The following is a 25,458-nucleotide window of genomic DNA, read 5'->3' as shown; positions in this document are numbered from 1 at the left end:
CATGACCTGGAGACAACAGTCAAAACAAATACAGTGAAATATCATATGAATAAAACATCATGTGTGTGAAGTACGTGAGCTGAATGACATGGAAAGACCAAAGATCATAAACGTGCTAAGTTGTCTGTCTTTATGGGATTCTGTGTTTTGTACCTGAGGCTGAGCAGGATTTACATGTAGGTCCAATACGTAAGGTGGAAAAAATAAAAAAATAAGAATGCACTGGGGAAAGGAGGAGCGTTTTGCAGAAATGAAAAAAAAAAAGCCATCAGACAGCCCACAACTTTGCTTTGTCCCTGCTAAATTTGGACAATAATGATGATTTAAGTTTTCAAAAATAACAGTTCCAATGATGATTTGGAAAAATCTGACAAGGAAGAGTCATTCTTAATGAATTTATGGAGGCTTGGAATGTTTTGTAAATTGGATACTTGCACATTAATACTCACCATTTGTTGCATGTACAGGGTTAGATTGATGTATCACGAGTGTGCTCAGAGGCGATATCTAATTAAACGTGAAAAGGCTGCCACACTGAGATCACCATTATGGTAATGTGCTGCGTAACCACGATGGATCATGTATTTACAGAGCTGCTTTTTATTAGTTAAAAGCATGGAGCTCCATAGTATCAGTTGGTTCAATGTTGGTACACACGATATTTGCAAATGTGCGCTTCTCTTGCACTGATAGCGTATTTGTGCAGGAATAAGTGAGCCGGACCGCTACGCAGTTTTCGTATCGGCGGCTGAGCATACAACCGTGATCGCCATAAACGCGGGGGGTGTTCAATGCGCATGCGTGCGCTGCAGAGGACGTTTTATATCCTCCTTATCCCGACCCACATAAACAATCATAAATATCCGGCGCTGGAGTCAAATTTCCCTCATCCCACAGGTGAGTTTTTCACAGTCTGGAAGATTCTTTGTTATTGATCGTACACGGACCACGACACGGGCCGGTGTGGTTGTTAATGCTGCTCAGAGGCGGGGAAACATGTTGGACACCTGACTGGACATGACTTCATGAACATCAGGGGTGTCAGTCGGTGGCGATGCTTTTTAAACGTGAGTGCAGACTAGAGAGCTTGTGCTGTGTTTTTTTGTTTTTTTTTGTCGCTGCAGACATCATCTGAGCTGTCGGTGAGCTCCCCCTTGTGTAGGCTGCTGATTGACGAGCGCATGTTGTTTTCAGGGGAGGCTGGAGATGAATAACAATTATGTTTACAGATGAAACTATCTGCTCCGTCTTTTGCAGGAGAAAATGTCCTCCCGTGTCCTCTTTACTGCTCTACTGGTCTTTCCTCTTGTTCTTGGTGAGTTTTCAAATGAAGTTTTGGTACCACTTTCAATTATTCTCCTTTTGAGTTTCTCTTGTGCGTCAATGCGTTTCTTCTTGCTCCCACCTCCACAGACAGATTACCCAATTCATGTGCAATTGTATTTATCAGCCATTAAAAAATGATTTGTTGCTATATTTATCAGTTTAAATAGTAATCCAGCAGTTCATGACTAGGTTATATGGGTTATTCTCCAGTACACCAGTGTCATTAGAGTTTGATTTGATAAACGTGAAATAGTGTATTTAACTTATTTATTTAACGACGTGACGCGTATCTACTGATTTTTTGATCAGGGATAAATTTACAGCAGGAATACAGAAGTTATGCATGTAAATATAAAACCAGTAATAAATGTAGCATTTTCATGGTTTAACATTACATTTAAGTACAAACAGTATAGCACTTATAACATCCCAACACAGCACTCACACTTTACAGTGGGATTATACCCGATCTGAAGCTTGGTTTGCATGTTCTCCATGTGCAGGCCGTTTTTTTTTACAGTTGCAGGGTGGGCTGATCACAGCAGACTTCACATCTTCGACAGGTCACTGGTTCCTCACAGGGCAAATACAGAGAGGGCAGCCTCACACACTTGCAAGTACAGTTCAGGCAATTTAGATGCACCAGGTCGCTTCAAATGCATATCTTTGGACTGTGGGAGAAAACCAGGCAGGCACAGGGAGAACATGGAAACTCAAAAGACCTTAACTCAGTTCTGGACTCAAACCGGAGATGTTCCCACTGTGAGGTATATATATATATATATATATATATATATATATATATATATATATATATATATATATATATAGCAAACCATAACACCTCTGTGCTACACTTAATGCCTAAATTTATTCTGAGATCTTGTCACAGCTGCATTCTGCTGGTGATAACTGATCGTTTATTTATATTCTCCTCCCAGGTTGGGATTTGCTCGGTGAGTAAAGTGCTGCTTTTAACCACACGATCATCTGCACAACATCATTTCTCAAGAGGTTTCTGAGCTGGTGTTATGCTCCTGCAGGAGAAAGAGAGAAAGTCCAGACAGTTTGTGTTGGGAAGGAATTCAGTCTTCCAGTGGACTCAACATCTCGAATTGTGACTTTTTCACCACAGCCTGATGGACCGAGACGTGTCATTCTTGAAAAAACTACTGTAAGTGGGAGTGTGTGGCACTGTTTAAATTTTTTTTTTAAAAAGTAACTTGCAGCCTAAAGTTGTCCGGCCTTTGCTGTCTGCGATTCAAAATACAAAAGCAATCTTTGATAATAATAATAATAATAATAGTACATTTAATTTGGAGGCGCCTTTAGCTGTAGCTGGGCAGAGAGCAGCAGAGATCTTGTGCAAGTGCAAACTGTACAACGTAACTGTTTACACTTCCCCTGCAGGTGAAGGACCCCCGCTTTGAGTGGACTCGAGACAAGTCGCTGGTCCTGAGAGAAGTAACTCACAATGATCAGGGCCTTTACTCCAACAAGTTGTCCATTGGGTTCACCTACGAGACGGTTCATTTGATCGTTTCAGGTACAAAAGATCTGACTCTCTTTTGTATAATTTATTATTGTCGTGTGTTTTCTTTTTCCATACACACTGGGATAATAATAATCTGCTTTTCGTGGGATTATATTGCAGCATTATAACTCTTTTTTTAATTTTTTTATCTGAAAATCCAAGTAATTCAGTTTCTGTGTGAAGTTAACATGTTTTCTTGCTGCATGTGTGAGTTTTCTCCTCATACTGTGGTTTTCTCCCATTGTTCAAAAGCATGTTTTTTTTTTAAACTATGACATTGTTTGTGTGTGTGGTATTATTAAGTATTACTGGTTTGAAAGTAATGCAGTAAAATGTTCAATATTTGATCGGAATCATCATGAGTGGAAGTAAAAGCAGTACTTCAAGACTGTGACTTTGGTTTGAACTGTTCTCTCATTTCTCCCCTCTCTGCCCTGGTTCAGAATGCATCAAGCCGTACCGTAAGAACTACGGGGAGAACTTTGAGCACAGCATCCCTGTAAATGGCTCCCTGCTGGAGTTTTCCCCTCGAGGGGCTCCTCCCGAGGCCATGCCAGTCGTGCTGTGGAACCGGACAGATCCCGAAACCAGCGATGGCCGCCGGGGGCGGCTGCTGCGAGGGGGGAAGGTGTGGGTGGCAGAGAGAGTGACACAAGCGGACCAGGGCAATTACACAGTGAAAAGCGAGGAGGGGAAGGTGCTGTCTCGCAGCACCCTCGCTGTCCGCGGTGAGCAGAGGCAGAGCATGAGACATTTAAGACGCTGACCGATTCATTTCTGTAACTTTTGGCTCTCTGTCGGTGGTGGTAACTATATTTGTCTCTTCTTTTTCACCCGATGCCCTCTCATGCCTCCGCATTTCCTTCATTCTCCTCTGCTCCTGTTTTTGCTCACGATTCTTCATGTGGACGCAGGCCACTCCTTTAATGTCACGCGCTTCACCAGGGAGTCCGTAAACCTGCCCTTGTTTCTTCCTGTCCCTCACGCCCATCTCATTTTCACCCCTTCCCGATATCCTGACGAATCCTCCCTCGGCCCTTTCGATCCCAAACCACCACGCGGCCCCGTGCAGCTGATCCGCGAGGGCCAGATAACTGACCACGACCTCCGCTACAGGGGCATCATCTCTCTGAGCAGGAACGGCTCCATCAACGAAGTTGTCATAACCAGACTGACCTCAAGGCACGACGGGCTGTACGAAATCAGAGACGGTAACGGTAACCTCGTGTCCTCCACCTTCCTGCAGGTGATCGGTGAGTTGCAGAATTCGTATGCTTGGATGGTTCTAAAATGAAGCGTCCGCTTCCTAAAATCTGCACCGTTGTTGTGTCTATAATCCATCCAGACAAAAAAATTGGCACCTGGCGAGCCCTTCTCAAGTCCATCACGGTCCCTTCCGGCATGTTTGTTTCACTGGCTGGTTTCATCCTGTTCATGAAGCGCTACCCAAGCTGCAGCCTCTCACAGATCATTACAGGCTTAAGAACAAACCGTGCGCCACAGGCCAACCCGCCGAGGGTCAACATCCAGGTGAGAGTCAGCTCACCGAAATACTACCACACGTTGCATTGTAACAAGGGATTAACAATTTGCATTCTTTTTATTGCTCCATTTCTTTTGCATTCATATTTTTCTTACACCGTCTCCTTCTCATATATTTAAGTTGGGAATTTTATGCATTTCCTTCCTGTTTTAAGTCCTCCCAAAACATTTTATGAATCTGACTTTTACGGCTCCGTTGCATAAAAACTCACCCTTTCCTCACTGGAGTTGCTTGTGTAAAGTGTCTTTATCCAATGTATGGTTCTTCTCCTGGTCGAAAAGCTTTTACTGAGTCAAACTGAGTCAAATTATATTATACTACTATAAACTGTGTGCTTCCCAGTTTGTGAAACATAAATCAACACAAGCTGTAGTGGTAAATCTTTGGGTGTGTCTGAGACATTTTGTTATCAGACGCTCACCCTTATGCAAAAGAAGCATTTAAAATCCACATCACATATTTCCACTCAAGCCTCCAGTTTTGTCTTTGAAAAACTTTGCGAGCTTCTCAGATATTGGCAACATGACACTGCTTACATAAACAGCAAGGAGCGCGGTCCCTTTTAGAGGTAATAATAGAAAATGTTGCACCAAGCGTGATAAAGGTGCGAAACTTGTATTTGCACGTGTTTTAGGACCATGAAAAAAGTAAAATCTATGTGATTCATATACTAGAGCTCTGTCTCCCTCCCACTATATCACCAGTGCACTGGGTTTGCTTGTCTTTTGTCTTTGCAGGAGTATAATCAGCCCTGTCCTCAGCCCTCAGGCTACCACAGTCATCCTCAGCAGCTCGGAACACCAAGAAAATGGACCCCGCAAGCCAGTCCTGTTCACACAGTAAGGCTCACACAATCAACCAAATAAGTGAAAACCCTTCGACTGAGATGAGTCCGTCTGCATATATGCTGTTGTTTGTATTTCCAGGGTTACACCCCTGATCTGGTAAGGAATCCAGGAGCTGAAAACGAGGACTCGCAGAGACTGACAGATGAAAACTCACCGGGTCATAACTTACCTGTGGAGGTATTTCAGTGCTACACTGCAGGTTTGAATATTCACGAGTTTCGGATTGTAAATATTCATTTTTTTTTCTTCAAAATGTGCCTTTATTCTTTCCAAGCAGGACAGATCCAATGAGGAGGACAGGTTTTCCATCTCCGTGGCGGGGACTTCAGATTGCCTCCACTCCTCTGACGACTGCGTTCGATTCCAGATCAAGAAGAACGGAGACGTACAACGATGGAGCACATCACACGAGTTCTTTTCTACACTGCCTTTAGACACTGACACATCTGAGTCGTGCAGCGTTTACACATCAAAGAAGCTGAACTTTTTATAAACGTGGAGCTGTAATGAAGAAGAAACGTACGGCACGGAGAAATGTCAAGAATGAGGAACGACAAGTGGAATTGAAGCTGTTACGCAAAAGAAGGACTTCACTTTTTGCATTTTACACAGTTGAAATGGTTCGCTCTCAGAATTGCTTGTAATGCTTTCAGTATTTTGTTTTTATTTAAATTTTTTCTGAAGATGTGTTTGAGAATTAACCTTCCTGTCTCAAGTAATACGAGTACAGATGGATGATGCTTGTGAAATTTGTTGCTGTTACCTACCTCCAGACCCTCAGGACCAATGTGATCTGCACTGTATCTTCTGCGTGTCTATATGTGTGTGTTGGTGTGTATGGTATGATGTTTAGGGCTACATGGAAATTAAGGTGTTGATACTGAAGTTTGCAACAGAGAATTTTTAAGTACTGTACAGTAATATTGAGTGAGCTAAAGTACTTGCCCATTGTTTTGACCATTCCTAACTTCAACAGCAAATAATTACGTTAAAACATCTGTTCTGAAGTCAAATAATAATTTATACAGGTGTAGTGAATTTACCTTTGAGGCAATTGTAGTAATAGTCACGTGACAAGTAACATGTTTTGCCGGATATTGCAATAGTCTATATTAATATGTACATGTTGTATACAAGATGATATATTAATCACAATATTATTTCATCAGAAGAGACTACAGTTTGTGATATTATTTTCATTACTGAAATGTCATCTTTCAAACAATAAACTTAATCTTTAATTTACCAATCTAAAATAAGTATTCAATAAACTGTGTATTTTAGTGGAATTAACAGCCACCGTTTAAAAAAAAACCAAAGTTTTGAAAGACTGGATGTCCCAAATTCCCAAAGTTCAACTTGAGAATGTGGAGGTCCACCCGGCTCCCTCTGCAATCCACTACTGTTTAACAGCTACATGGAATCAATAAATTCAATTCTAGATAACAACAAACTACTTAATACAAAATACGATTCACATGTATCACTCCTTTATCGGAAGACTACGAATTCTTAGTGAATATAGTCAACAGGTCAACCTTTATAGAAAAGCCAAAACCCTTTTGGGAGATCTTTCTCCAGACATAAAACAATGGCTACGTCCGAATTGTCCCTCCTATCTCCTTATCTAACGACTTTTCCTTCACCCCGGAAGTGTTTTGTGTGGCGGCCGTGATAAGGACTGTCCGAATTCTCAATAAGCAAAGGAAAGGAGGCTCGTTGGTTCCTTTAGAGCTTCCTTTAGCTTAGGAACCACTGATGCATCCTTTATCATAGGAGACGAGCTCACGCTGCCCCACAATTCCTTGCGGCGACAACATTTAAAGACTGATTTATTCAAGCTAAAAACTACTAAATGAAAGATAATTCATATAGTGTATCAATGGAATCTAACTATTGTTTTTAAAATATTAAGTCAAACTTATATTTTTACAGTGTGATGTTGCATTTCGAAATAAAATCTATTTTGAAATTAGAATATAAGCAAACACTTCTTTCAAGTAGGATTAACTCACTAACTCACTAAAACAACTTTGAAAATTCAATAGGACACCTTATTTCAAGGTGGAATAACTCCAAAATTCCTAGTTGTCCCGGGCTCATTTCACACCACAGTGATAGCAGACTTTTCCAAGATGCCACTCAGTCAGTACGAAGGAATTCTGATGTGTCGCTTCAAAATAACAGCTGGCGGCATAGCTCGGTTGGTAGAGCGGTTGTCTCTGCCTGCCTACATGCCAAAGTGTCCTTGGGCAAGACACTGAACCCCAAACTACCCCCATTGGAGTGACAGCACCTTGCACGGCTGCAGCCTCCAATGGCGTGTGAATAGGTGAATGTGATGAAACACTAAAGTGCTTTGGGGCTGCTGTCAGCAAAAAGGCGCTATATAAGTGAGTCGATTTACCATTTTATCACATAATGTGTAACATTCTCGTACATTCCAGATGATTGACGTCATAGACGAATCAACTAATAGATGAATGGACTCCACCTTCAGCAGCCATATTTAAGTTGCCTTTACATGCCCACGTGATTACCACAAAAGGTAAGTGTTCTCAGCAAGATCTTTGTGAAGCTCTGGAAGAAGTGCACAGAAATTGGGAAGCACAAGTGACATCCTCAAGCCTCTTGTGAACAGCTCCCCCTAGGATTTTCAGGATGAATTTAATAATAAAGACTGTGATGTGTTTGATTAAAATGGAATAGTGCTGTCAAAAATAACACACTAATTAAATGAATTGATTTGAAACGTTTAGCTCGTTAAAATTTTTTACGCAATTAAAGCAGTTTTGTAACTTCTGTTCTTTTCTTCTTTCAGCATTTCTGGGCGCAGCACCTTGACTACAGAGCAGCGCAATACCAAGTGGAATAATATTAAGGTAGAAAGTTTCACTTTATAAAGTTACCTCACGGCTGATTGAGAAAGTAAAAATCATTAGCTTTACTTTGTGAAGTCGAATTTAACGACCACAGAAGTAATTCTGCATCAAAACAGGTTGCCATGTTGGCTGACCGGTAGCCAGCAAACTGCTAAAGCTGGAGGAAATACTTGCAGGTAAAATATGAATTTCTCCTCTTTCTCTCTTTCCCTGGCCCTCATGTATACTGAATGTGTGTGTGTGTGTGTGTGTGTGTGTGTGTGTGTGTGTGTGTGTGTGTGTGTGTGTGTGTGTGTGTAGTTTCGTCCTCACCTGCAGAGTACGTCGTGATGTTCTGGTCGACCGAGCCTTTTATGCAGGCGGGCTCCAAGTGGGTGGGTCATAGTTCAGGAGTCTGGGAGGCTTGGCATATGTGTGTTCTGGACCACAACTACTGTTAAACCACTGTTTCACGCTGTCGTTATACTGGTCCATAACTACTTTCCACTCTTTGGACCATGAGCCCGAGTGGGCATTACGCACTAACTTCCTCCAGACTTTAGGATCGTTTTTCGGAAACGAATAAAAACTGAATTAAAGATAATCCTTTGAGTCTATAAAACATTACGGAGCACAACAATTCACAGGCATTTTTCAGGAAACCGATAAAAGCAAGGAGTGTACCAGATCGCGGATTTGATTACACGTCAGTGTCTAGCAAGATGGCGGCGACGTACTGTATACTACAGGGTATCCCACAATGCGCCGCGGTGGGATTCCGCTACGTTATCGTCAATAGGGTCTATGGCATGCCTTGTTTTAAACATAGTTTGATTCTCACCATACATCTATTGTTCTTCACATAGTGGTTTGAACCTCTGGTGACACTAAACAGAAGCGATACTCACAGATGTGTGCGCAGTAGTACCTCATTTGGTCTTAAACTGCACAAAAGTAATTGCAGCACGTTCACGAAGAGAAAAGAAAGCCTGGGTGTACTGTACATTCAGCTGTGATTACAGATGTGAAAAGCTCGAAATAAGGGAAGAGCAAACATAGACCTGTGGTAATAATATCAGTATTTTCTATATGTCATAAAATAAAACTTCCTGGCTACTTTTTTAATCTCTCTTGTGGCTGCAAAGTTCTTGACTCAGCTTTCCTCTAAAAATCTCTCCAAGTTAGAAAAACAAAACTCATCCCCACCGCCAGATAATCCACAAAAAAGATTTACTAATCTGAAAAGTTGCTTAGAAGATCAGCCTTCTGGCTTCAGGTGCGTTTGAGTAATTATAGGGACCTTTTTTTGTTTTATTCCCCTCGTCAAAGAGATTTACTCAACGTTTGTGTGTGTGTGTGTGTGTGTGTGTGTGTGTGTGTGTGTGTGTGTGGGTGTGGGTGTCGATCTGAGAGAGCTGGTGGTTAAGACCTTGGGTCACACTAGTCGTGAGTCGTGGGTAAGCAGAGGGTCAGTAGGAGCAAAACAGCCAAATAACAGAGTGCCATTCATTAGGAAAGCAGGAAGGGTAAGCGGTGTGTCCAAACTCAGCGTGAGTGCTCAGTGGGTCAGCTTGATTTCACCATCTCCCACAGCCCTTCAACCCTGAAGCACAAACATATATAGGCACTTTTGGTTTGGATTAATGAGCTGGCTGTGAGGCTGACTCAGCTTTCATTTTAAGGGTGTTGATGGGACGGACCACCAAGGTTTAAAACAAATAAAAGAAATTGTCGAAGGGGAAATGTAATATTTCCTGAGCTTGATTTGACTTTATACTTCCCGAGGAGTTGATATGTGTTTTAATAGGATTTTAGTCTATGAAGCAACAACAGAAGTAAAGCAGTAACAAAAAGAGCTCAATGACTTTACATGTCCGTGCGCAAGAAGTGGAACATTTCCTATATATTTGATGACATGTTGCAGTAAAATGACCAGGATATTTGTACAGGTTACCCCTTGTGAATGGACGTCTGTTTTACAGGAAAGAAATCTACTTTACATTCCCCCCATTCGGCTGCTCACATCTGCGCTCACTCTGCAGGTAATTACCGACGACTACAGCCGGAGAGGGGTGTGTCAGTACCTGTCAGCACCACCACGTTCCTACAGTAGTAAAGAAGTTATAGGTTATAACTTCCTTGTACATGACAGAATAGATGACTCTATAAAGCCAGGTTATAGGAAGATGACTTAAAAATAAACAACTGGTATACCTTATAAATGTATATGTCCACTCAATAGCTTCTCATTGAATCATGGTCTCCCACATGACTTTGCATTAGGACCTCATGAAATGTTGTATTGGACCTGACAGACCAGCTGCTGCTGCAGCGCCACAACAGCCAAGTCAAACACACCGTCAGTCAAAGCCCAAGGCCCAGCGCTCAACGACTGCCTTACCTGTGGGGTCCCGCTTGGTGTCACCTGATGTAGTGATGAATATACATTGGAGATGTGCTCGTGTTTATATGGAGATTTCTTTGTAACTTGCACATGTTGACAATATATTGCGTCAGTTTATTAATTGAAGTTTGGGAGCCACACTGCTCTTCCACTGTGGTTGTACCTCATCTATCCTGCAGGCAGTTTTTTGTTGAACCTCCTACTTCAAACCCACCTCTCTCAAATTCAGTGATTCTCTCTCCTATTAAATCAGGCAGAACTTAATAACTGTTAAAGACTCTGGGCCATTAAACTGTGTCAAGCCAAAGTAGGCATTAGATTTGTATGTGTGTAGCTTTTCAGTGAGCTGAAACTTTAGCTTCCCCTGTATTTTCCCTGGATTTGTGTGGTATGTGTGAAAAATTTTATGTCTGTCTCTTTTGGCGAAAACACCAAAAAGGACTGCAAGTGATCTACATAATTGCACCTGGTTTTATAGACTGTTGTTGAAAAATGGTCTTAAGAGAAATGTCGGGGCAAGCTGCGAAACAAGGACACTATTGTGCCGAGCAAAAAAAAGTGACAAGCTGAACACACTTGGATGAAGGGGCTTGGCTCATGGCTGGGGCACAGGGAAAAAAAAAAGAAAACTTCCAAGCAGTCTTACTCAGATTATAAAATTGGGGTGAGAGGGGGCGTAATGGGCAGGTTTACTGGCAGGGCTGCGTTGATTAGAAAGGGGGTAGTGTTCATTGTGGAGGGCAGTCGACATGTTCGGTAACAGCGCCTCTTCCTTTCGCCAATGCCAACATCTGGCGAACACAGACACTGAGCGGCAGCAGCCATTCTCCCTCAATCCAAGCTTCCCTACCAATAAAGCCTAATAAAATAGTTTAAGGTACCATGGAATAAAACCACCGTGTAAATTTGTTTTATCTCCAAATTAAAAATATCCATCAAGCAAAGGAAGCAGCAGAGAAGCAAACCAAGCTGTGAATGTGTGTGTTTCGCCTGTACATTGAGGCAACTTGTGGAATAATTAATGACATGAAAAAAAAATAAGACAAGAGGGATAAGAGTCTGAATGTGACACTGAGTCGAAAAAAGTACTCAACGTGACTGGTTCATTAAAGCAGAGTGACCTTTGTTAACATGCCTGACATGACCATTCACTTGGTTTGAGTCATGCCATTAATGGAACAGGACTGCTAAGTAATGGATTTCTTCGTCTTTGCCACAGCCTGAGATCAATTCAAACAAATAACTGTAATGAAATAGCCTGGAGAGGCTAAATGTTTATTTAGTTTGTGGTCACTGAAGTTCTTACATTACTGCAAACCTGTCCATAAATACTGTCATCAAGGTAAGTCTTGGTCTATGGTTAAATTCTTCATGGATTTTTCAGTAATTTCATAAAAGGATGAGCATCTGTAATATATCTTGTGGTATCAAGGTATCAACATTCCTTTAAAGTATAGTATAACAAATAGGTGAGCAAGTGCTTATGTTAATATTTGAGTGAGTGTGTGTGTGTATTCATGTGTGCTGTTTTGTAGTGCTGAATGTGAGGTGTTGTTGACCTGGCGAGCTGCCGGTCAGACAGAAAACAGATGAGTCACATCTCCTAAGTGTGGCCTAGAGACTCTCGCTTCCCTGAATGCCACGGAGATGTATTAATGGCTCTCTGTCCTGCTCGTCTCTGCTGCCTCCCAGGTGACATTAACCAACTGCTGTTGACTACGAACTAATGTCAGCCACAGTGAAGTTGCACGACATAGAGTACCTGGGCTGTGGCAACATTTTTGTTTGGGCCCTCTGATGTCTTCGCCGTTCCCTCGAGGAAAAACACATAAATAAACACACTGGTGTCAAACTTCAGGTGCAGCTCAGTCATTTTTTTCCCCTCTCTTTCCTGGCTTGACCTGCTTTAAACTCAGAAGCGTTGCTCTAAAGATGCCTCTCTAAACATACCCAGCCACAACTTCATGCCCTTTAGGGCAGACTCATACTTCCTTTTGGCTGCCCTGCGACCTCCGTACCCACAAGCCCCTATCTCAACATTTGCAAGGTGTGGTGTTCGACCGTCCAGTATGTTGACCAACGTCTGGCTCCAACCGGACATTTTTCCGGTCTCGGTTTCACCTTAGTGAACTTGAGGCGTAATTTCAATTTAGCCCCACTGAATATACCCAAAATGCAAATAAAATGCATCCAATGGTGTTTCACTATCACGTTGGTAACAGTCAGACCGGAACATTTAGGTGTGTTGCTCGTGTGACGGAGAGAGGTGTCCGCGTGAAACCCAGAGGTTCCAGTACTGCTTTTTTTTTTTTACACAGCTGGTTTGGAATAGATCCTGCTCCAGTGGCAATATATGGTCTCCCGTCTCCCTTTGCACAACAAAATGCAGAGAACTAATATGGAGGTTTTATTAATAAAAAAAAGTCACAGATTAAACAAACTGTCATGCTGATATTTTTCCTCCAATTGTTGTCGTAAATCTGGTGAAAAACATTTGTGCAATATCAGCATGACAGTTTGTTTAATCTGTGACTTGTAAAACAGGATTTGTGCTCCTGTAATTAAGAAGTTGTGACTTTGTAAGTGTGGTGTGGTATTTGTGGAGTGAAAACAATTCTACAGGTACACAACTCACGGTACACAACCACAAATTCACTTTTACAAGTACACAAACCTTTTTCACCGATAATACCTCCATACGAGAGGAGAGGGTAGAGGCTGACCCGGCTACGCAGATATCACAAGGTTCTTCATCCTTGTGGGCTGCAGGAAATCTCCTTTTCTTAGCAGCTCCTCAATTTTCCTCTTCCTTTTCTTTCAGCTGTGTCACTTGGTCCTCACTGCTCAGCTCAGTTGGAGGATGTTTCCTGGTCCGATGGTTGCTGTCAGAGCCGGTGGTGTTGGAGGAAGAAGGCTGAACATTTTCCTCTCCATCATCGCTGCAGTTGCTGCAGACCTCCATGTGTTCGGTTGAAGATGTCTCCCAAGGTATTCATCAGCAAGTTGCTTTCGGAGTTTGAGGTGTTGGAGATGAGCTGCTCAGCTTTTTCTCAGCCATCAAAGCTCCAGTGGTTGCAGACCTTCATGCATTCGATACACTGGACACTGGAACAGAAATATTAAGCTTAAAACAACTACATATATCTTTTGCACGATGACATTGAATCCTTGTACACACACTTACTAACTGTTGTGGCTTTGATGATCGAGATGGCTCATCGTTATAAAGGGATGGAAGAGGATGTCTTCTGGTGTGATCCTCTTCGAAGGATCCGAGCAGAGCATCTTCTCCACCAAATCAATGAATGAGAGCCAGTCACACCAAACAGCTTGCTGATCTTCTACTGGGATTCTAGCAGCGACCTTGAAGGGGCAGAGAAGCAAAGCAAAAATATTTTAGCAAAAGAACTGAACTTGTTCAGAAACACAAATGTTTTCCAAGAAATTTCAACTACCTTTAAAAGATCGTGCAGTTTCCTGTTCGGGCGCGGGGGGCGATCTGATGACTAAAGAGAGGAATGAATTAATTTACTACCGATGCAGAAGGCGACAGAAAATAGACAACTTCCACTGATAAACACAGTCGAAAAAGAGACAGCAGATAGTACCTTTAAAACCCAAACCTGGGTCGGATCGCCAGAGCTTGTCTTGTTGAAGTATTTGTCACTATACATTCCTTGCTCCAACACGTTATCTGGTGGCTGTCCAAGGACGGATACGATCCATTCCATCTGTGGAGTCAACACAGTGTCAGAGCCATATGTATTATTTGTAGAAGTACTAATTTGAGTGTATGATGTATTACACATCTATGCAACAACTAAGTGCTTAAAACGTTCACTACAACCTGTACCATGAATCACTTATTACAACTTCCTGTCAAAGAAGTTGGAATGTCTATTTGTGTTACTGTCCAGTTCAGCTTCAGACCAGATGTCCAACAGTACAGTTCCTGTCAACATTCCCCCAGCAATGCACCCTACTGACCACACGTCAATGGCACTGCTACATAGATTACCCAGCACAACCTCTGGAGATCTGAAAAAGACACCGAAACAGGAAGGTGGTTATGAGGTGGTTTGATAAAGAAACTGAGAAGTCAGCTCACAAATGTTTTTCATACCTGAACACCAAAGTTTGGATAGTTGATCCCACCCATTTTTCAGGTTGACGCATCGCCTCACCAAAGTCAATTAATTGCACTTTAAGTGGCTGTCGAAAATGGTCAACCAGCATAATATTATGTGGCTTTAAGTCTGTGTGAGTAATCCCTTCCTCCTTCAGTAAATTCAGAGCTACAGCCATCTGCAACAGAAGAGACAACAACAGGAAAAATGAAATGCATTTCTACAACTTCTATATTTTTACTATCAATTCAATGAACTGAAGATACACATGAATCTACAACCCCGAAACATGGTGTTAATCCTTTACTGTGGATGTCATCATTTCTTTTCTCTTACTTTAAAATGGCAGCTATTTTATAATGAAAGTTGTAGCTGGAGATTTTGAGTCCCCCTTTTGTGCAATAAAGTTCTAAAAAAACAAAACAAAAACAAAAAACAACTTTTGCTATAACAAATATTACTGTGGTCAAGCCAGCCGTCTCTCGTTTCTGTTGGTGGTGAAGTGAGCCGCTCTGACATTGTTATGGTCGCTAGTATTGTCAACTTTACTCTAACGTCTCGGGCCCATAGTCAATCTTTTGGTTTTCAAAATATAAGGCATTTTGAAAAAAATAAAAAATCCTGGTACACGCCCCCTCATTTCCTCACTCACCACACCACCCCCTACTGATCTCTCCATCAACTGTCCACGACTCAAAACAACACATCCACGACCCGCCCTCTGCAATTGCTGTCATCACCACAATCCGCCACAACATCCCCACACACAACAACATCGACCTCAGCAACCTCATCTATATCCCCTCGGCTCCACCCGTGACTAAACACAAACATACACAAATCACCAATAAGGCTCTTTAGAACATTCCAGCTCTTGCCAGCAAAACTTTTATTAGGGACCTGGCACCAAAGGCCAGGACCCCATTCTATTTGTAATGTTTCTTATTAATAGGGACCAAACACGAAACCCACTAAACCTGTTCAAATGGTCACCAAATTTAGCATGCTCATCAAGCCTGGCGAAAAATTTAAGGAAATGTAAAAATTAACCCCCAGAGTGCCAAAATGTGCTCTCTCGCGCCACCAAGAAACACTAAAAGGCCCACCTACAAACACTAAAATGGCCACCACGGCCCGTAGGAATGTCATAGAGAGATGAAACCCAAAGTCCTCTGCTCGTCTCACCAAGACCTAAAACTCCTGTACTGATACCCCTGACTTAAATCCAACAGGAAGTCCACAATTTGCCTTTCAAAAAAAGATTTGCTAATGCTATCTCCTCTGAGGGCAAATATTGAACAAGTGGCGACTTTGGCTAAACTGTAACTCTGATCGACAGAACGAGCAGATCAGAAGCGCGACAAGAAAATGCCAAACAAGACGATGCTCGTTGGCATGCTAACAAAGTTTGTTCGATTGAGCTGATATTTGGGGGGGTGGCCTAATGGGGGGGGCGAGGGTTACGGATCATAATAAGAGACTGTGAGGACTGGGCAATGGAGTGAGAACAGTGTCTCTGATTGTGTCTGTGGGGCCCTGCATCTGCCCTGAGTCTCAAATCTCCATTTTAAACAACATGTTTTTTTTAGAGTGAGGGTCTTTTTCTGTAGAGTCTCTGTCAGCCAAATGGGGCATAGGAGTCCTTTCTGCCCTCTAGTAACCCATGTGATCTGCTGTGTAGTTTACTGAAATGTCCCTGACGTAGTGGGAGTGAAGAAGCTTGTGTATGGCATGAAACGTTTGGCTGAACTCATGTTTAAAGCACGTTTCATATGCACTTTAACCAAAATCAAAGAAACAGCAATCAAGGAATGTACATTTCTTTTTTCCTGCGAAACGTCCACATGTACAAGCATGACTGTAGTGAGTTCATTGAGATGTGTGTGTGTGTGTGTGTGGGGGGGGGGGGGGGGGGGGGGGGGGGGGGGGGTTGGTGTTATTTCAGCAGGGCAGTAAAGGAAATGGGTGGAGTTATTACGACCACTCGGGCAAGAGAAATACTTTCAAATGAGGCAGAAATAGTCGGTGAGGATGGATGCATAGTTTTTCTTTGAGGAGGTTTCAGATTCCCTGAAAGCCATTCAAGTGTATCAAGGCTCACTTGTGACATCTGTCGAGAGGATTTCTTCAATATCTTTTTCTCCTAAACTTTGGTACTCCACCATGATTTGAGTTCAGAACCCTAATTACGTAAACTTGAGAGATCTGAAGTGCCTCAGGAAGCATGGCAACTACAGCTCTGACCGGTTTCTCCATGATGAGCCTGCTCAGCCTCGGGTATCTGTCCTGGGACATGATGAGCCCCAACCAGGTAGAAAACGAGGCAGATGAAACTTTATTTGGCAGGTCTCCTGTCCCACAACCTCCTCACATCATTTTCATCATGACAGACGACCAGGGCTTCAATGACATCGGCTATCACAGCTCAGACATCAGGACACCGGTGCTGGATAAACTGGCTGCGGATGGAGTTAAGCTGGAAAATTACTACATCCAACCCATATGCACCCCGTCTCGAAGTCAACTCATCACGGGCAGGTAAAGAGTTTGCTTCTTGTTGTTGGTTTGCACTGCATTTTTTTCCAAACAAATTGACGTGAGTCCTTCATGTTTCTGGAATCACATTGATGTTAATATTAATGTGACCATTTGCTGAGTTTTACCAAAATAATGTTGAAAAAATGTAAATTATGTTTCAGATGATATACAATTTTTTTTCTACGACTTTAAGTTTAAGTAAATTGACTTGATCCGCATTACTACATACATTTCATATTTCAAATATTATCATTTACAAAAAGCATGTGGATTTTTTTTGTATTGACAGAAAGTATATGCAAAGCAGAAAATTCTGCTTTGGTGTAGCTTGAATATATATTTAACTATATCTACAACTATCCCTGTTTTGAATGGATTTTGTTGTTTTGAACACATTTTATCAGTTTGAATTTGAAATTTGTAACAGACACATTTAAGCCCCCTTGAAAATCACAGTTGTCTTAGATGCTTATCTATTGGTATGTTTTCAATGGTATATTGTTCTGTAATAAAGGTTTTATTCCGCACATTCATTCAGGAACAACTTTGTGTTTTTCCTGTCGATCTTAGTCATTGTTTTCTTTCACGCTGTGCTGGATTTGACTGACTGATTTTCAAAATTTTCTTTCTGTCCATTTTCTAAATCAATAATCCTCCAGGTACCAAATTCACACTGGTCTCCAGCACTCCATCATTCGTCCTCGTCAGCCCAGCTGTTTGCCCTTTGACCAGGTCACTCTGCCCCAGAGGCTTCAGGAGCTTGGCTACTCCACCCACATGGTGGGCAAGTGGCACCTGGGCTTCTACAAGAAGGAGTGTTTACCGACTCGCCGTGGATTTGACACGTACTTTGGCTCCTTAACGGGCAGCGTGAACTACTACACCTACAACTCCTGCGACGGCCGGGAGCTGTGTGGCTTTGACCTTCATGAGGGGGAGTCGGTCGCCTGGGGTCACAGGGGCAAGTACTCCACCCACTTGTACACACAGAGAGTCCGCAAGATCCTGGCAACCCATGACCCTCAGTCTCAGCCGCTGTTCATCTTCCTATCCTTCCAGGCTGTCCACACACCTCTACAGTCCCCTCGGGAATACATCTATCCATATCGTGGCCTGGGAAACGTGGCACGAAGGAAGTATGCTGCAATGGTCTCAGCTGTAGATGAGGCGGTCCGTAATATAACATATGCGCTCCGCAAGTACGGATACTATCAGAACAGTGTCATTATCTTCACTACTGACAATGGTGGCCAGCCGTTGTCTGGCGGCAGTAACTGGCCCCTCAGAGGGCGTAAAGGCACCTACTGGGAAGGTGGAGTCCGCGGTCTCGGGTTCATCCACAGCCCTCTTCTGAGGAAGAAGAGGAGAGTGAGTAAAGCCCTGGTACATATTACTGACTGGTACCCCACACTGGTGGGATTAGCTGGCGGTAATGAATCCCTGAGTGAGGGGCTTGATGGGTACAATGTGTGGGAAGCTATCAGCGAAGGAAAGGAGTCCCCCAGACTGGAGATCCTTCACAACATTGACCCCTTGTATAACCACGCTCGCAGTGGCTCTCTGCAGAAAGGATACGGCATTTGGGATACAGCTGTTCAGGCCTCCATACGAGTGGGCGACTGGAAACTCCTGACTGGAGACCCTGGTTATGGAGACTGGATCCCGCCACAGATGCTTCCAGGCTTCCCTGGCAGCTGGTGGAACCTGGAGCGCCACACTCAACCCCGCAAATCGGTGTGGCTCTTCAACATCTCCGGCGATCCCTATGAACGTTTCGACCAGTCTGAGCAGAGGCCAGATGTTGTGAAAGAGCTGCTGGCCAGACTGGTGTACTACAACCGCACTGCGGTACCTGTGAGGTATCCGTCAGAGGACCCACGAGCTGACCCCCACCTGAATGGAGGTGCCTGGGTCCCCTGGGTGGGAGATGAGGAAGAGGACAACTGGGACAGTGTTTACCAGAAAAAGAACATGGATTGGAAGAAGAAGCTCAAACTATCCAAGAGCAGGTCTTTTTTTAGGAGACTCAACACAAGGATAATGTCCAACAGAATATAGAAGCAAACAAACAAACAAACTCTTTTGTCAAGATTACTGTTGGTTGATGGTTAAGTTTAAGATATGTATACGTATGTCTGTGAAAATATATACTCATAAAGTGGTGATATAGCTCATGTATCATAAAGGTAATAGTATGTATCTTCTGATATTGGGAGATACAATTTTATTAAAATCAAATCAATCTCTGCAAGACTGAGGTGGATCGAAAACCTTGTAACTGCCGGAGCATGTTTGTCGACAAGAGGATAGATTTATTGATACGATTAACGTTTTTCAATTTGTTGACTGTTTCTATGTAAAAACTGTGATGTGTGTCTAAAAAGAACGAGATAAACTGAAAATATGACCTTGTTACAGTTTTTTTAATTATTGAATATAACACAATGGGCACCTGACAAATATGGTATGTAAAGATCATCTGAGTGTGTTGTAACTTTCATTAATGATAATAATGACTACCTCTATATCAGTGTGATGTTTGCTGGAAGATTTGATTCATCAAAGCTCTTTCTCGACCTTCATTTATTGAGATTTACTAAATACAATACAACAGCAAAATGACTTGAGTTACAGTACAAATCTAACTCATTTTTCAAGCAGTTGATCTTTATACACTTTACGTAGCTGAGTTGAATGCTTTCTCTTGTACTGGGGTTCCCAACCTTCTCCCATAGGAATCGCATCCCAAATCTAAAAAATTAATAAATAAATATATATTTTTGTCTTCCTCTTTACAGTAAAATCTCACAGTTGATTCCAGAGATTTAGAATTATTGTTAAGGGCTTTCAACAGTTTGAACCCCCCCCCCCCCCCCCCCCCCCCCGGGAAAAAGAAAAGGTGTCGTTTCTTTAACGGCTCCTCTGGGTTCATTTTGAGGCCAGATATGTCAGAGGAAGCCCAAGGAGTAATTTGCCCACACAAACAGTCAGACTTTGTTTTCTCTTCCAGTTTTCTAGAGGCCTGGTAAGATGAAGCACGCAGGGCGTAAATCAAGGTGGCTTGATAATCTGTTGCAAAGTCTCACCTCTGTCACCGCATGCTGTTCACATTCCGTTTCACATTCCGTTTCACATTCCGTTTCACATTGGTGATTTCAACAGAGGAGGGATTTTTTTCTTCTTCTTCTTTTGTGTCACGTAACACGCAGACCGTTTTTCTTCACACAATTCACTGCCACACTGTCAACAGCTTTCATTTACAGAGAGAAGTGAGACAACTTCAGTTTATTTCCGTCCTTACTACCCACACTGCCACACAGTTACCGTTTCTCAGTTTGTGGCACTTTTGAGTCGAGGTTAATACCAGTAGCCTTCTTCGGGTTTAGATCATATTTTGGATAAAACAGAAGTATGGAGAAATTTCTCTTTCTCGTGATGTTAACTGGACGAGCTCACGGTAAGATCGTCATCATAAGAAACAAATACTTTGCTAAAGCAGCAGCGGCTGCAATAGTTCCTGTTTATGCACACGTTTACTTGATTGTATCTTTTCAAGCATTTCTTCCCGTCGCTGGTACTGAATGCAATGCCACACAGACAATGACATCCCCGTGCTCAGCCACGCTTGGTGGATCCGTTTCCATCCAAGTGATATGGAATGCCAGTGGACATCACCTAAAGTGCAGGAAGGAGGTTAGCGGTGCAGCCACTAAAGTGTTCGACCTGAAGAAGGAGAAGGTGACATGGGCACACGAGGCTTCTCGAAACCGAACAGAGTTTTTCATCAACAACGGGACACTCAAGATCATCAACGTGGAGAAGGAGGACTCGGGTCTATACACGGTGGAGGTTTTCACTTCAGATGGGCTACATGTGAAAGCCATTACATTCGAACTGGATGTTAAAGGCAAGTATTAACTTGTGCAATCTCATTTTCCACTTTACAGTTCTAACCCAGCCCCAAACCTATACGCCCTCAATTTATTCTACTGTTGCTTTGACAAATGATAAAGGCTCCAACTTATTTATGATAAACACTCCAGAAGAAAAACAAAAAAATAGTCTGTAGGTGTAAATGCTTTAAAGGAATACCCTACTTATTTATTTGCACTAAAAGTGTAAAACCCTCACTAATGACTGATGTGAGGAAAGGGTATGGGTGTGTTTCAGTAACAGGAAATGGTTAGTTGTACTTAAACTGCAGCTTTCGTCAGTCCTGTATTTTCTGTCTTACTCACACTAACAAGATCAAGTATGTTAACGTACAAAACAAGAAATCCAACATCCTCATATCTGCTCCAGGTAGACATTTTTTAAAGTGTGTACAAACACACAACAACAGGGGGTTGTAGGTAGTTCAAGAACAACGCCCTGGTGAAAATCTCACACAAAACTACAATGTTAAATATAAGTGTGATCTCTCTTCTCAGAAAACCATTTTGTTATCCTGATTCCGGTCTGTGCTGCACTGGGTGCCATTGTTTTACTGGTAATATGTTGCTGTTTGTACAGAAGAGTAAAGAATCGCAAAAAGTCAGGTAATACTCTGTTTGCACTCAGGAAGTGAAAAGACAAATATGCATATATTTATATCATTTATTTTAGTGAATACAAAACAAAGTGGAATGTTTTTCAGTTTTTCTCTGCTTGAACTGTGTTGCTTATTCTGTACAGGTGCCGCCATATAACGAAGAAGAGCAAACTTGACAGGAAGTGGAAACAGATGAATGCAAAGTGGCAATAAGAAGAAAATATTATGTAATTGTAAACATGTTTTGGAATTGTCTGCAGTAGGATCAATAAGGTATGGAAGTACGGAAGAGTTTTAGGGCCACTGAAGAAAAAAAAAAATTCGGAGGCTACAAAAAAAAAAAAACAACCTCGTGGCCCCAGAAAAAGTCAAAAATCAAAGTCGAGATTTTTTTTTTTCACCGTGGAAGAAAAAGTCCGTCCATCCACATGCCAGCGCGTGACTGCTTCCTCAAAATGCATATCAGGCGGTTTAATGAAGTGATGAAAAGATGCTTCAGGACAGAATGTAGCTCATAAACACGGTGCAGTTATCATCAGTATCAGGACCAGAAGAGACAGAGCAGCCTGCTGCCTTGTTCCGTCGCGGAAGTTCGTCGAGTACGAAGGACAAAGGCACGGATCCCGGGCTGCCTATTTAAATGTGTTCTTATTAACCAAGGAAACCCTGTGTAAAAGCACATGTCCATAAGCAGTAAGCAACCCGATATATTCAGAATTAAGGGATTTAATGTGAATTCACATCTACGGGCAAATGATGAGGGATGGACAGAAAGCCTCTCCGTGGAAAAAAAAATCTCGAATTTGATTTTCGACTTTTTCTGGGGCCACGAAGGTTTTTTTTTTTTTTTAGCCTCCGAATTTTTTTTTTTCTTCAGTGGCCCTAAAACTCTTCCGTAATAAGGAACTATCAATTGAATTAAAAAATTGTCTTGCTCCATGATGCGTTTACTCAATGAAGATGTTTATGTGAAGAGATGCCTCTTGTGGTCAATATATTGGAGAGTTTTACTTGTTTTTATTTCACTACCTTCATTGCTGACTGCTTGGGTGATGTTTCTTTGTCTATTAGGGTGAAACTTAACACGTTCAATTAAAAAACGACACAACTTCTACCAACATTAAAGGAGACATATCATGCTTTTAAATCCTTCCTTTTTACATATAAATCATACAGTTGTGGTCTATACAACGCGAAACTGCAATGCTTGGGTCTGAATTCCTCATTATTAGAGCTCCACAGGCCCCTTTTCAACCCCTTTTCTGATGTGCTTCTGAGAGCAACTCGTTTTGGGGCTGTCTCTTCAAATGCAAATGAGACACTTCATACCCCGCCTCCTCTCCAGGTTGCAGAGGTGACACTGGGTTCAACGCCACCCTGTTCGGCCATCTTTGTAGTTTGATAGAACAGATACAATTATCTAGCGGCGCAGAAACTTTATATTCACACATTATTTACAAAATGTCAACAACGGAAGATTTGTCCATCCAGCCATACATGTTGGAGCCAGAGTCGGACCCGGCGGAGCGAGATGAAAATGACGAGGATGCACCTACAGAACAACGTCTTCATATGGATGTAACGCAATGGTGTGTTACTATATTTACACTAACTTCTCCATCCATGCCCACTACTACAATACTGCCTGAATTACAACGACTATTTAACACAGAAGTTACATTATAATCTAAAACGAGCACACAGCGCTAACATATGAAGACGGTGCAACTGCTAATGCTAACAAAACAATGACAGGGACGTCTTATCATCACACTTTTTAGCGTTATATACAGCTTACCGAAGTGCTCTGTTCGTCGTCTCCATAGATAGAAGGAACTGACCGCTCAATCAGACGAAGTCTTTCGGCAAATCCTTCTTTATACTGGCGGAGGTTGTTGAAGCAGTCGTCCTTAAAGTGATTCGCGCACACAAAAATGACCTTACCCACAGATGTGGGTACATTCCTGTGAAAAATAAAACTCAACCAGGCACTTCGAAAAGGTTCTGATGCTGGGAGACGGTGTAACGAAGCTTGTGGGTTACTACATCCAACAACCGAACATTTCGACTTATCCTCTCGTAACTTCGGTTGGACTACAAAATCGCAGCGAGAAACAAAAATGGCGGATTGCTCGAAATGTCGATGTCCTAATTTGGCAGTTCCGCTGAGAATACTGTGACGTCATTGTTCAAAAAACGTAATAGAGAATAGAAAAATCGAAACCGATCGCAAAATATGACCAAAACAGAATATAAAGATATCAACGGAGCACCTGAAGAGACTACTTTGAACTTTTCTGTACTTCTAAACACTCTAAATATACAACAAAATGCATTTAAGGGCTAAAAAAGTGGATTTAGCATGATATGTCCCCTTTAAGGTTTCTAGTGATTCTTTCCCACTTTTTTACACATTTCTGTACAATGGATCTTTGGAGAAAAACCTCAACAACGACCTTTGCAATGAAACATCATGAATATATTCACAAGATGTTACAAAGCATGAATACTCTACTTTGCACATCTGACCAGTCAGTTGAAATGAGGCTCTGGAGGTCATTTTGTCTAATTCAAATACCACACCGTGCACCACGTACCATCCTGTGGTTTAAGATTGAGTGATTTAAAACCTGCCAGTCACGTCTTTTGGGTTAAATTACCACTTTAATATTTGCTCAAAAACAACAGTAAAAGAAAGAAAATATATGAAGAGATGAACTTGGTAAAACAGACCTGGGCCCTCTAAGCTTCACCCAAACTCATTTACCAAGACGCTGACTGTGAAAGCTGGACCATATCACCTGGACTTTTTTTTAAAACCACACTGGGAACACTGGAGTTTAAAGTTGACTGGGGAACTATCAGTGGATTTGTTGGACCCATAACGACTCTAATTGCTACACATGGATTCTTTCTTGACTTTGACTCTTCAAAACACATTTAGTTTAGACTTGACCACGTTTCTATCTATCTGACTGACATATTCAAACATTTATTGTAAAAATGTCTGTTTACTCAATCAACAAATTGACCTTTTCAAGTGAACAAGTAGTATCCCATCTTTTTGTGATACAGACTTTTACTTCAACTTGTCTGACGTGAATAAAACAAACGAGGGACAGGTTTGAACACATACACCTTTGCCGACACTAAATAAAACATGCTACTCGTTAATTGATCACATCTTTGTTGCTCAGGTGTGTTCTGATGGTTTTGGGGCCTTGGATTACTGCCATCTAGCGGCCAGATGTCGTCATTACGCTAATCATACAGCACATGAAATGTGGTCCCCTGTAATATTGTGAAAATTGTATTACATCATAAAGTGAGTCGAGGATTTCATGGATTGAATTTGAGCTTGAACTGCTTCAATTTGAATAAAACTGAAGGAATGAGTTCTAAATCACATTTAAATTCCTGTTAAACGTTTTTACATTGTTGAGCAGGTATTACATTTTGGGCTTATTACATTTTTTAATTACATTTTGGGCTCAGCACTTTTGTTACATTATTGACCAGTTATTACGTTTTTTAGCATTATGCTTAATAACAATTCAGGTCGTTGTTACATATCGGGCTCTAACAAGTTCAATCATTTACGCCACTAGGCTGTTGCTCTCATGATCTACAAGCACCGCAGTTTTCTTATTTGGTTAACATGAAGTAGAAGCTGGAAAGTTAACGACAACATCAGAGAAGGGATTTAGAAACACCAACTGGTACAATGAACACATATGCTTCATTTT

At 41.9% G+C, this 25,458-nt stretch overlaps 2 protein-coding genes and 1 long non-coding RNA gene across 5 annotated transcripts; all 3 read left to right on the top strand.

Annotated features, from left to right (window-relative positions):
* Nucleotides 1-780: 780 nt before the first annotated feature.
* Nucleotides 781-6,503, top strand: LOC308111181 (uncharacterized protein). 3 transcript variants are annotated; one of them, XM_080465986.1, is made up of 10 exons: nt 781-1,067; nt 1,258-1,315; nt 2,350-2,500; nt 2,737-2,872; nt 3,304-3,588; nt 3,775-4,113; nt 4,206-4,390; nt 5,141-5,242; nt 5,330-5,428; nt 5,526-6,503. In XM_080465986.1, the coding sequence occupies exons 1-10, from the start codon at nt 1,055-1,057 to the stop codon at nt 5,742-5,744; spliced, it is 1,587 nt and encodes a 528-aa protein (XP_080322112.1). In that variant the 5' UTR covers nt 781-1,054; the 3' UTR covers nt 5,745-6,503. The 3 variants fall into 3 exon arrangements, with proteins under 3 accessions (XP_080322112.1, XP_080322111.1, XP_080322110.1); XM_080465985.1 differs by having other exon boundaries at nt 788-897; nt 5,529-6,503; XM_080465984.1 differs by having other exon boundaries at nt 788-897.
* A 10,149-nt stretch (nt 6,504-16,652) lies between these two features.
* LOC308110572 (arylsulfatase I-like) lies at nt 16,653-19,593 on the top strand. Its single transcript, XM_080464953.1, has 2 exons — nt 16,653-17,181; nt 17,841-19,593. The coding sequence occupies exons 1-2, from the start codon at nt 16,868-16,870 to the stop codon at nt 19,237-19,239; spliced, it is 1,713 nt and encodes a 570-aa protein (XP_080321079.1). The 5' UTR covers nt 16,653-16,867; the 3' UTR covers nt 19,240-19,593.
* Nucleotides 19,594-20,398: 805 nt separating this feature from the next.
* On the top strand, nt 20,399-22,914 carry LOC308111428. Its single transcript, XR_013935445.1, has 4 exons — nt 20,399-20,638; nt 20,738-21,088; nt 21,612-21,719; nt 21,856-22,914. It is a non-coding gene; the product is annotated as an uncharacterized lncRNA (long non-coding RNA).
* Nucleotides 22,915-25,458: the final 2,544 nt, after the last annotated feature.

The sequence above is a fragment of the Lipophrys pholis genome (genome assembly GCF_963383615.2).
Source record: "Lipophrys pholis genome assembly, chromosome: 6".
Classification (NCBI taxonomy): Eukaryota; Metazoa; Chordata; class Actinopteri; order Blenniiformes; family Blenniidae; genus Lipophrys; species Lipophrys pholis.
This window is presented reverse-complemented; position numbering and strand designations above follow the sequence as displayed.

What these genes read in the sequence shown, in the direction of transcription:
- LOC308111181 (XM_080465984.1), top strand. Translation starts at nt 792, where the DNA reads ATGCGCATGCGTGCGCTGCAGAGGACGTTTTATATCCTCCTTATCCCG. An exon ending in GGTCTTTCCTCTTGTTCTTG is followed by an intron (nt 1,316 to 2,349) that starts GTGAGTTTTCAA and finishes GAGGTTTCTGAG; the next exon opens with CTGGTGTTATGCTCCTGCAG. An exon ending in GGTTCATTTGATCGTTTCAG is followed by an intron (nt 2,873 to 3,303) that starts GTACAAAAGATC and finishes GCCCTGGTTCAG; the next exon opens with AATGCATCAAGCCGTACCGT.
- LOC308110572 (XM_080464953.1), top strand. Translation starts at nt 16,868, where the DNA reads ATGGCAACTACAGCTCTGACCGGTTTCTCCATGATGAGCCTGCTCAGC. An exon ending in AGTCAACTCATCACGGGCAG is followed by an intron (nt 17,182 to 17,840) that starts GTAAAGAGTTTG and finishes ATAATCCTCCAG; the next exon opens with GTACCAAATTCACACTGGTC.